Below are 9,697 nucleotides of genomic sequence, written 5' to 3'. Positions count from 1 at the left end.
ATTATAATGATGATGATATGGATATGATATGGAATACTATATATTAATGATGATGATATGGAATACTTTATTATAATGATGATGATATGCATATGATATGGAATACTATATTATAATGATGATGATATGGAATACTTTATTATAAATGTGATGATATGGATATGATATGGAATACTTTATTATAATGATGATGATATGGATATGATATGGAATACTTTATTATAATGATGATGATATGGAATACTTTGTTATAATGACGATGATATGGAATACTATATTATAAAAGGGACGAGTGAGCGTGATAAGATGACAGGTGATTGATAAGATGATTCCACAGGGCGGCGCACAATTGGCCCAGCGTCGTCGTTGTAAATAAGAATTGGTTCTTAAACTGACTTGCCTGGTTAAATAAAGGTTACGTTTCCTTAACTAAAAATCAGCGGATCGCCTTTTTCAGATGTCAGTCATATCTTTTGGAGGCACTGTAACTAGCTTATAGTTTGTGACGAGTGAGTGTGTTGTTGCAGAAATAAACAGACCTGAAAACATTTAAAATGTTTGCTACAGAGGCAGCTAGTAGTCGATGTTATGAAGTTCAAGACATGACTGATATAAGTCCATTTATAATTTTCAAGGGGGGGTACCCTTTTCAAGGGGGGGGTACCCTTTTCAAGGGGGGGTACCCTTTTTTCATTTTGAGCACCTGCTGCCTGAAAGGTCTGTACACTGCCCTGCATTTCACTGTAAAGAAAACTTTAAATTACGAAGGAAAAAATTAAAACAGATTTAAGATAATAATAAATGAACTGTAAATCTAAAAAGGTAAAACAATACAGAAAAAAGCAGGGGGCCAGATCAGATGAGCAGGGGGCCAGATCAGATGAGCAGGGGGCCAGATCAGATGAGCAGGGGACCAGATCAGATGAGCAGGGGGCCAGATCAGATGAGCAGGGGGCCAGATCAGATGAGCAGGGGGGGCCACCAGATCAGATGAGCAGGGGGCCAGATCAGATGAGCAGGGGGCCAGATCAGATGAGCAGGGGACCAGATCAGATGAGCAGGGGGATCAGATGAGCCCAGATCAGATGAGCAGGGGGCCAGATCAGATGAGGGGGACCAGATCAGATGAGCAGGGGGCCAGATCAGATGAGCAGGGGGCCAGATCAGATGAGCAGGGGCCAGATCAGATGAGCAGGGGGCCAGATCAGATGAGCAGGGGGCCAGATCAGATGAGCAGGGGGCCAGATCAGATGAGCAGGGGGCCAGATCAGATGAGCAGGGGGCCAGATCAGTTGAGCAGGGGGATCAGATGAGCCCAGATCAGATGAGCAGGGGGCCAGATCAGATGAGCAGGGGACCAGATCAGATGAGCAGGGGACCAGATCAGATGAGCAGGGGACCAGATCAGATGAGCAGGGGGCCAGAGATCAGATGAGCAGGGGGCCAGATCAGATGAGCAGGGGACCAGATCAGATGAGCAGGGGACCAGATCAGATGAGCAGGGGGCCAGATCCAGATCAGATGAGCAGGGGGCCAGATCAGATGAGCAGGGGGCCAGATCAGATGAGCAGGGGGATCAGATGAGCCAGATCAGATGAGCAGGGGGCCAGATCAGATGAGCAGGGGCCAGATCAGATGAGCAGGGGGCCAGATCAGATGAGCACGGGGCCAGATCAGATGAGCAGGGGGCAGATCAGGGGACCAGATGAGCAGGGGACCAGATCAGATGAGCAGGGGACCAGATCAGATGAGCAGGGGACCAGATCAGATGAGCAGGGGGCCCAGATCAGATGAGCAGGGGACCAGATCAGATGAGCAGGGGGCCAGATCAGATGAGCAGGGGGCCAGATCAGATGAGCAGGGGGCCAGATCAGATGAGCAGGGGACCAGATCAGATGAGCAGGGGGCCAGATCAGATGAGCAGGGGGATCAGATGAGCCAGATCAGATGAGCAGGGGGCCAGATCAGATGAGCAGGGGGCCAGATCAGATGAGCAGGGGATCAGATGAGCCAGATCAGATGAGCAGGGGCCAGATCAGATGAGCAGGGGGCCAGATCAGATGAGCAGGGGGACCAGATCAGATGAGCAGGGGGCCAGATCAGATGAGCAGGGGGCCAGATCAGATGAGCAGGGGGCCAGACAGGGGGCAGATGAGCAGATGAGCAGGGGACCAGATCAGATGAGCAGGGGAGGGGGCCAGATCAGATGAGCAGGGGGCCAGATCAGATGAGCAGGGGGCCAGATCAGATGAGCAGGGGGCCAGATCAGATGAGCAGGGGGCCAGATCAGATGAGCAGGGGGATCCAGATCAGATGAGCAGGGGGCCAGATCAGATGAGCAGGGGGGGGGCCAGATCAGATGAGCAGGGGGCCAGATCAGATGAGCAGGGGACCAGATCAGATGAGCAGGGGACCAGATCAGATGAGCAGGGGACCAGATCAGATGAGCAGGGGGCCAGATCAGATGAGCAGGGGGCCAGATCAGATGAGCAGGGGGCCAGATCAGATGAGCAGGGGACCAGATCAGATGAGCAGGGGACCAGATCAGATGAGCAGGGGGCCAGATCAGATGAGCAGGGGGCCAGATCAGATGAGCAGAGGGCCAGATCAGATGAGCAGGGGGCCAGATCAGATTAGCATGGGGGTTGCGTTTCCTTGCTGAGACGTTACATGCATCAACCAATGATTGGATGCGACAACATCGACTGTGCAGTCGGGCACCAGATTATCATAAAATGCGGTTAGCTGATATGTAAAATACCGACATTTGTGTTGTAAACTCTGGTATTCGTCAGCAACGTCTGAGCAACGTCTGACCTGTCAAATCACTTTCAAGAACTCTTAACCTTCGTCAGTCTTTCACCCTCACAGAGGTGTGTCCGTAAGGGAGGGTGAGGAGGTGGTTGGCCATAAAAATGACATTTGACTAAAATGAATGTATTGATAAAACTCAGGTTTTGGTTAACAACATTTAGTCAATAAAGATTTGTCATCCAATAAAAGTTCAATTGTAAAAAGTTTCATGTCTGACTCAAAATATAGATTGACTTTTCTTCTCCATGGCTAAGTTGGCCTCGTTGCACTCCTGGTACTCTGCTGTCGCCGCCAGCGTCTGACACCCATCACAGTCCAGCTCAGAGCACCTAATGTTGGGGGAGGTATGGAGGCTTCCCCGATGACTGATCCTCAGCACCCGGATAGCTATCAGGTAAAAGATCTCACACACGTTGAGCACTATACACACAGCTGACGCCCCTACCATGAAGTAGGTAAACACCCTCTTCTCTGTGGGCCGGCCAATGTAGCAATCCACCTGGTTAGGACAAGGCCAGAGGTCGCATATGACGCGTCTCGGCAGGTCAAAGTTGTTGTAGATGAGATGAAGGAGGTAGAGGAACGCCACCTCGATGGCCGTCTTAAAGAAGAGGCTGAGGAGATACGTCCACCAGAGTCCTCCGTGCTTCTGTCCTGTGTTGTCGTAGACACGGGCGTTTTCACCGTGTGCGATGCGGTACTTGCGTTCGCGTTCCTCACGGTACGCCACGTGCATCACGACCATGAAGGTGGGACAGGTGACGAAGATGAGCTGGAGTGCCCAGATCCTGGTGTGGGAGACAGGGAAGAAGTGGTCGTAACAGGCGTTGGCGCAGCCGGGTTGCCGAGTGTTGCAGTCAAAGTCTTTCTGGTCCTCACTAAAGACGCGTTCTGCGGCCACGACGAAGACCATGACGCGAAACACGAAGACTACCGCGAGCCAGATACGTCCAAACGCGGTAGAATATTTATTGACCCCGCTAAGCAGCGCCTCGAACGTCTTCCAGTCCATGGTGAGATCGAAGTGGGATCCCCTGCTTTCACCGTTGAACTTTCACCCGGCTGTGTGGATCCCCTGCTTTCACCGTTGAACTTTCACCCAGCTGTGTGGATCCCCTGCTTTCACCGTTGAACTTTCACCCGGCTGTGTGGATCCCCTGCTTTCACCGTTGAACTTTCACCCGGCTGTGTGGATGAGCTTCTGCCTTTGGACTTGAAGCTGGAGGAAGAAGAGAAAGCGATTCATTAATAAGTGTATGAATAACGGTTGAACAACCAGGGTTGTATTGAGCCCCGCCAACCTCCATTTCAGGGAAAGGGAACCACTTAAAAATCAAGTTCCAGACCCCTTGGCATCACCTAACATTGCCTTTGCCATCGCCTGCACTACTGGAAGGCTACAGAATGAGAGGTAATAAAGCCACAAAAAACAGGAATCCTCTACCAGCTGAACAACATATAATACAACTCTTCAATTTTACATAGAAATACATTTCTTCTGGGTGTTAAAGTAGTTTTCTTTTGAAAGATCTGTTCACAGCCTTTTATTTAGACTCCGATCAAACTCTTCATCCAAATCTCCCTGCGACTCTCTCTTCGCCTTCGGAAGCTGTTTGCTTAAAAGGAGTGGGGTTCTTTGAAGAAAGGCGGCTTTAATATTTGATCAAAACACTGTTTGACTTCCCTCAAGAGTCTAATGCTCACGAAACCACATTTTGTTGTTGTTGCGGGATTTCGTAGGAGAACATCTTGATCAAAGTCATTTCTTATGAAACAGTGGAATTATGTTTAAAAACAGGTAGAGTATATGATAGTTTACTTGTTGTTGAATACACGTCATTTTGAGGCAAAAGTCATTCGTATCACTATTACAGATGGATTAAAAGTCAAGTCGTACTTACAGTTGTTTCAGATCACTAGGCTGATTGATGCTCAATTCATTTTAGCTTGTCTGTCTCTCTGTTCAAAGCTTGTCCGTCTCTCTGTTCAAAGCTTGTCCGTGTCTCTGTTCAAAGCTTGTCCGTGTCTCTGTTCAAAGCTTGTCCGTGTCTCTGTTCAAAGCTTGTCCGTGTCTCTGTTCAAAGCTTGTCCGTCTCTCTGTTCAAAGCTTGTCCATCTCTCTGTTCAACTTTGCCTCAGTCTGATTTGACTAATGAATGGCAGGGCTGAACAAAATGGCTGGACTACTGTAAGTCTGGACATGATGATTTAGCCAAACTCTGGAGGTGTGGTCAAGCTTTGGAATCAATGCTGGGTTTCTTTTTCTCTCTGCTGACCAGTTAGTGACGCAACACCCTTGTTAAAATCAACATTGGGGTTGTCATGGTGACTAAGTGTTCCCACCAGGTGAGTCTGGTATCGGTAACACCCCAGGCCCACACAGATGAGTATTGGATTGGTACCACTCCATGTCTGCCTAGTCACCCTCATTTATCCGGCACTGCCACAGATTCCGAGATAAACGCTGAGCCTTTATTTGCCAAGAGAGCTGGAACTACAGAGGTATCGAGATGTGGACATAAGAGCACCTCCAGTCTCACAGAGAGTTGATACGGGGACCATAAGTGTTTGTAGTATTTGTTGTTGATTCATATTTCTAGATACTCAAACACTGAACATTTGGTGTTCATGCCCATTCAGCAAATATACATGTATATTTGCGTCATTTAGCAGACACTCCAGACTAGACGGCTCAATCAGCTATAGAAGGTGTCACCTAATCACCACCACATCACACAGCTGTACAGCTAGTCCTGCCGCTGAGGCTGATGGGGATTTTTAGTCATGCCGGATGTGACTGTGATCAGATAATTTAGGAGGGGTCATTTTAATGTGGATAAACTGTACTTTCACCCCTGCTTACTGACCACTCCCAACCTACTACTGCCAACCTGTAGAATAAACTACTATTTAATTCATTTCATTATCAAGGTGTGTCATTTTGTGGTTCTCTTTCACTGCAAAACACCAACCACCACTTTGATCTCATCAGGTGTTTGTTTGCAGCATGACATGTGGAATTAACGTTGTTACATTAAGGTTCATGTGGATGTTTTAAAAGGGACTCTTGAACAAACTTCATTCAAAATGTATACATCACATAGGATCATTTATCTGTGAGATTGTTGGGGTAGCCTAGTGGTTAGAGCGTTGGGCCAGTAACCGAAAGGTTGCTGGAATGAATCCCAGAACTGACAAGGTAAAAATCTGTCATTCTGCCCCTGAACAAGGCAGTTAACCCACTGTTTCCTAGGCCGTCATTGTAAATAAGAATTTGTACTTGCCGAGTTAAACTAAGATAAAATATGTGATTGATTTAATGACAAACCGTTGAAAGCGTACTACTCAATTCAATACCTTCTAGTGGAACACTGTTGCACTTCCTGTTGCACTTCCTGTTGTACTGTAAAATGGCCTAGAAATGGTTGGTGGAATGAATAAGAGGCGTTGGATCCAATAAGTTTTGTGCTTTACTTTTAAGTTGAAAATCATCATGATATTTTAGTTGAAATTAAAGAGACATTTATATTTATAGAAAATACAACAACAACAACAACAAATATAATAGATCATAATAAAATATGTTTTATTTCAAATTACAAGCAGACTACAATCATCAGGCTTGAAATTATATTACACATGTCAATAACTAGACAATACAAGAAATAATGTACATTTCATGAAATGAAAACTTCTTACAAAAAAAACATGTCATGTCATTCTCTAATTAATCACGACTAAATATTTTCCCATTTTGGCAGTGACTTTGTAAACAGCATTTTGGAGTATCCCATATACTCACACTGAACAGTATATGTGGCCCTTGCCTTGACACAGACATGACAGAATGTTGTAGTCTTTCCATAGGCTTTTCGTCCAGACCAGTACTATCTACTAACTACTACTAGACTTACTAAAACACAACTGATCAACTAATTATCAATGCCTTGATTAGATCCATCTAATCACGTATTAATACTGGGCTTGAACGGAAAGCCTTCACATGTTCTGGCATCTCCAGGACCAGAATGAAAGATAACCGTCTTAAGAGACAGTCACACTGTAACCCGGAGCAGGGCTCTCTCTCTTATCCAGTCCACCATCCCCATCAGCCATATTCATCTTCTTCAGTTCAGACTGCTTGAACACAGAGGTATCTTTCTCTGTCAGGGGTATGGTAGCTGGCATGGTGAACTGGGGGCTCTCCCTGATGGCACGGGGTCCTCCACCGCCAATACACTCCCTGCACTTCTTCCCCAGCAGGTAGAGGATCTCACACAGGGTCAAGAGTATACACACCAAGCTTATCACCACCATGAAGACCGTGAACACTCGTTTCTCTGTTGGCCTGGGGAGCAGACAGTAAAAGATGAGCTTTGTGAAATAGTATAGGTTTTTGGTTGTTTACAATAACAAAGCATTGTAATCACATTCTGGTTTAGCTCATCAGCCGTTCATCACCTTCAACAAGTGCAGCATTTGTGATACTTAGTGCTCAAGAGATTCTCCTGATGGTCAGGTCACATGATCAGGAGAACCGCAGGGCCATGACAATGATCAGTGCAAAGTGTGCTCTGTTTGTAGTAATAGTAATAATAATTACCTGGCAATAAAGCAGTCCACCTCGTTGGGACAGGGGTCCTCTGAGCACTTCACCACCAACCTCACCCTACTAGAATCTGAAGTCAAATGTCTACTGTTTGCTGATGATCTGGTGCTTCTGTCACCAACCAAGGAGGGTCTACAGCAGCACCTAGATATTCTACACAGATTCTGTCAGACCTGGGCCAAGTAATTCTCAGTAAGACAAAAATAATGGTGTTCTAAAAAAGGTCCAGTCGCCAAGACCACAAATAATAAATTCCATCTGGACACCATTTGCCTAGAGCACACAAAAAACTATACATACCTTGGCCTAAACTTCAGCGCCACAGGTAACTTCCACAAGGCTGTGAACGATCTGAGAGACAAGGCAAGAAGGGCCTTCTATGCAATCAAAAGGAATATCAAATTTGACATACCAATTAGGATATGGCAAAAAATACTTGAATCATTTATAAACCAATTGCCCTCAGTGGTTGTGAGGTCTGGGGTGACCAACCAAAAATTCACAAAATGGGACAAACACCAAATTGAGAATTCTATTGTCTGTGTACAACATAAAACACCAAATAATGCATGCAGAGCAGAATTAGGGCGATACCCACTAATTATCAAAAACCAGAAAAGCGATTCCCAAACCTTCCATAACAAAGCCATCACCTACAGAGAAATTAACCTGGAGAAGAGTCCCCAAAGCAAGCTGGTCCTGGGGCTCTGTTCACAAACACAAACACACCCCACAGAGCCCCAGGACAGCAACACAATTAGACCCAACCAAATCATGTGAAAACTAAAAGATAATTACTTAACACATTGGAAAGAATCAACCAAAAAACAGAGCAAACTAGAATTCCTTTTTGTGGTTTGAATCACAGTCTCCTTCTCGCTAAAAAAAGTTGAAATATAAGTTGTTAGCCATTCCCTTGCTACTTAGTTTTTTCATTAAACTTTTTCACTCCGGACGCTTTGAGGTCTCCTTCTTCACAGTAATGCGGAACACACTTCCTCATTGTCTCCGTGCTGCTGTGCATTAATACTATGCCTTCTAATTGCAGTTGCTGTACTCATAATATACAGGAGGACTATTGCCTTATGGTGAGGATAGCCGTGTCGCAAGCACAGCTTCAGATGCAATCGTTAAGCAAGGGTAATTTCAGTGTAGGAAAGGATGAAACAGCGTCTGTACCATCAGTAAGTACAGATAGTAACGTTAGTATAAATCCCCTCGCATGGCCCCTCGCAACTTTCCCACGGCTTCTGTAAAGAAATGTTTTTGCCATGCTCAACCGGTGTCGCTCATTCAGCTGACAGAAACTTTCAACCAGTTCTCCCCATTAAGCAGCGAGTCGGAGTCAGAGGCCGAGCCTTCTCTGGTCTCTCCTCCTCCCGTTACGGGGTCTGAGACGCCAAAGCCTCCCACCATTAGCTCTGACAAATTGAAAACCCTAGACATTGGCGACTCCATTACCCGCAATATTAGACTTCAAAAAGAATCAACCGGCGATCATTCACTGTTTACCAGGGAGCAGGGCTACCGACATTAAGGCTACATCTGAAGAGGGTGCTAGCTAAGGCTAAAACTGGCGAGCTTAGATATTGGGATATTGTTATATAGGGATATTGTAATCAATTTCAGCACCAATGATGTTAGGATTAAATAGTCAGACGTCTGTCAGCATCGAGTAATTGTCTCTGGTCCCCAGAGAGCTCTATAGCAGAGTCTCACAACTCAATCGCTGGTTTAAAACTGTTTTCTGCCATTACCAAAATATATAATTTGTAGATAATTGGCCCTCTTTCTGGGACTCACCCACAAACAGGACCAAGCCTGGCCTGCTGAGGAGTGACGGACTCCATCCTAGCTGGATGGGTGCTCTGATCTTATCTATCAACATAGACAGGGCTGTAACTCCTCTCACTCCACAATGAGATAGCCTGCTGCCTGGCCTGCACCCTGTTAGCCAGCCTGCCAGCTTAGTGGAGTCTGCCACTAGCACAGTCAGTGTAGTCAACTCAGCTATCCCCATTGAGACCGTATCTGACACGATCTAGGTTGAGCAAAACTATACATGTCAGTGTTCGCCTTAGCAATCTCACTGGAATAAAGACCTCCTTTCCTGTTATTATTGAAAGAGATTGTGATACCTCACATCTCAATATAGGTCTACTTTATGTTAGATGCCTCACTTCCAAGGCAGTCATAGCCACTGATCATAATCTTGATGTGATTGGCCTGACTGAAACATGACTCAAGACCGATTCATTTATTGTGTTAAATTAG

At 45.8% G+C, this 9,697-nt stretch overlaps 2 protein-coding genes across 2 annotated transcripts; both read right to left on the bottom strand.

Annotated features, from left to right (window-relative positions):
- Window positions 1-2,350: 2,350 nt before the first annotated feature.
- LOC112229391 (gap junction beta-3 protein) lies at window positions 2,351-5,219 on the bottom strand. The gene is made up of 2 exons (XM_024395213.2): window positions 4,716-5,219; window positions 2,351-4,033 (listed from the first exon to the last, which is right to left on the bottom strand). The coding sequence occupies exon 2, from the start codon at window positions 3,824-3,826 to the stop codon at window positions 3,032-3,034; it is 795 nt and encodes a 264-aa protein (XP_024250981.1). The 5' UTR covers window positions 3,827-4,033; window positions 4,716-5,219; the 3' UTR covers window positions 2,351-3,031.
- A 1,157-nt stretch (window positions 5,220-6,376) lies between these two features.
- LOC112229392 (gap junction beta-4 protein) lies at window positions 6,377-7,474 on the bottom strand. Its single transcript, XM_024395214.2, has 2 exons — window positions 7,418-7,474; window positions 6,377-7,162 (listed from the first exon to the last, which is right to left on the bottom strand). Exon 2 carries the CDS (start codon window positions 7,129-7,131, stop codon window positions 6,859-6,861), a length of 273 nt encoding a protein of 90 aa, XP_024250982.2. The 5' UTR covers window positions 7,132-7,162; window positions 7,418-7,474; the 3' UTR covers window positions 6,377-6,858.
- Between the last annotated feature and the right edge of the window lie 2,223 nt (window positions 7,475-9,697).

This window comes from Oncorhynchus tshawytscha, linkage group LG31 (genome assembly GCF_018296145.1).
Source record: "Oncorhynchus tshawytscha isolate Ot180627B linkage group LG31, Otsh_v2.0, whole genome shotgun sequence".
Taxonomy (NCBI): Eukaryota; Metazoa; Chordata; class Actinopteri; order Salmoniformes; family Salmonidae; genus Oncorhynchus; species Oncorhynchus tshawytscha.
Note: the sequence above shows the minus strand (reverse complement) of the source record. Positions and strands in the feature narration are given on the sequence as shown.

Bases quoted from the DNA above. Each gene is read 5' to 3' on its own strand.
- LOC112229391 (XM_024395213.2), bottom strand. From the start codon at position 3,826: ATGGACTGGAAGACGTTCGAGGCGCTGCTTAGCGGGGTCAATAAATAT.
- LOC112229392 (XM_024395214.2), bottom strand. From the start codon at position 7,131: ATGGTGGTGATAAGCTTGGTGTGTATACTCTTGACCCTGTGTGAGATC.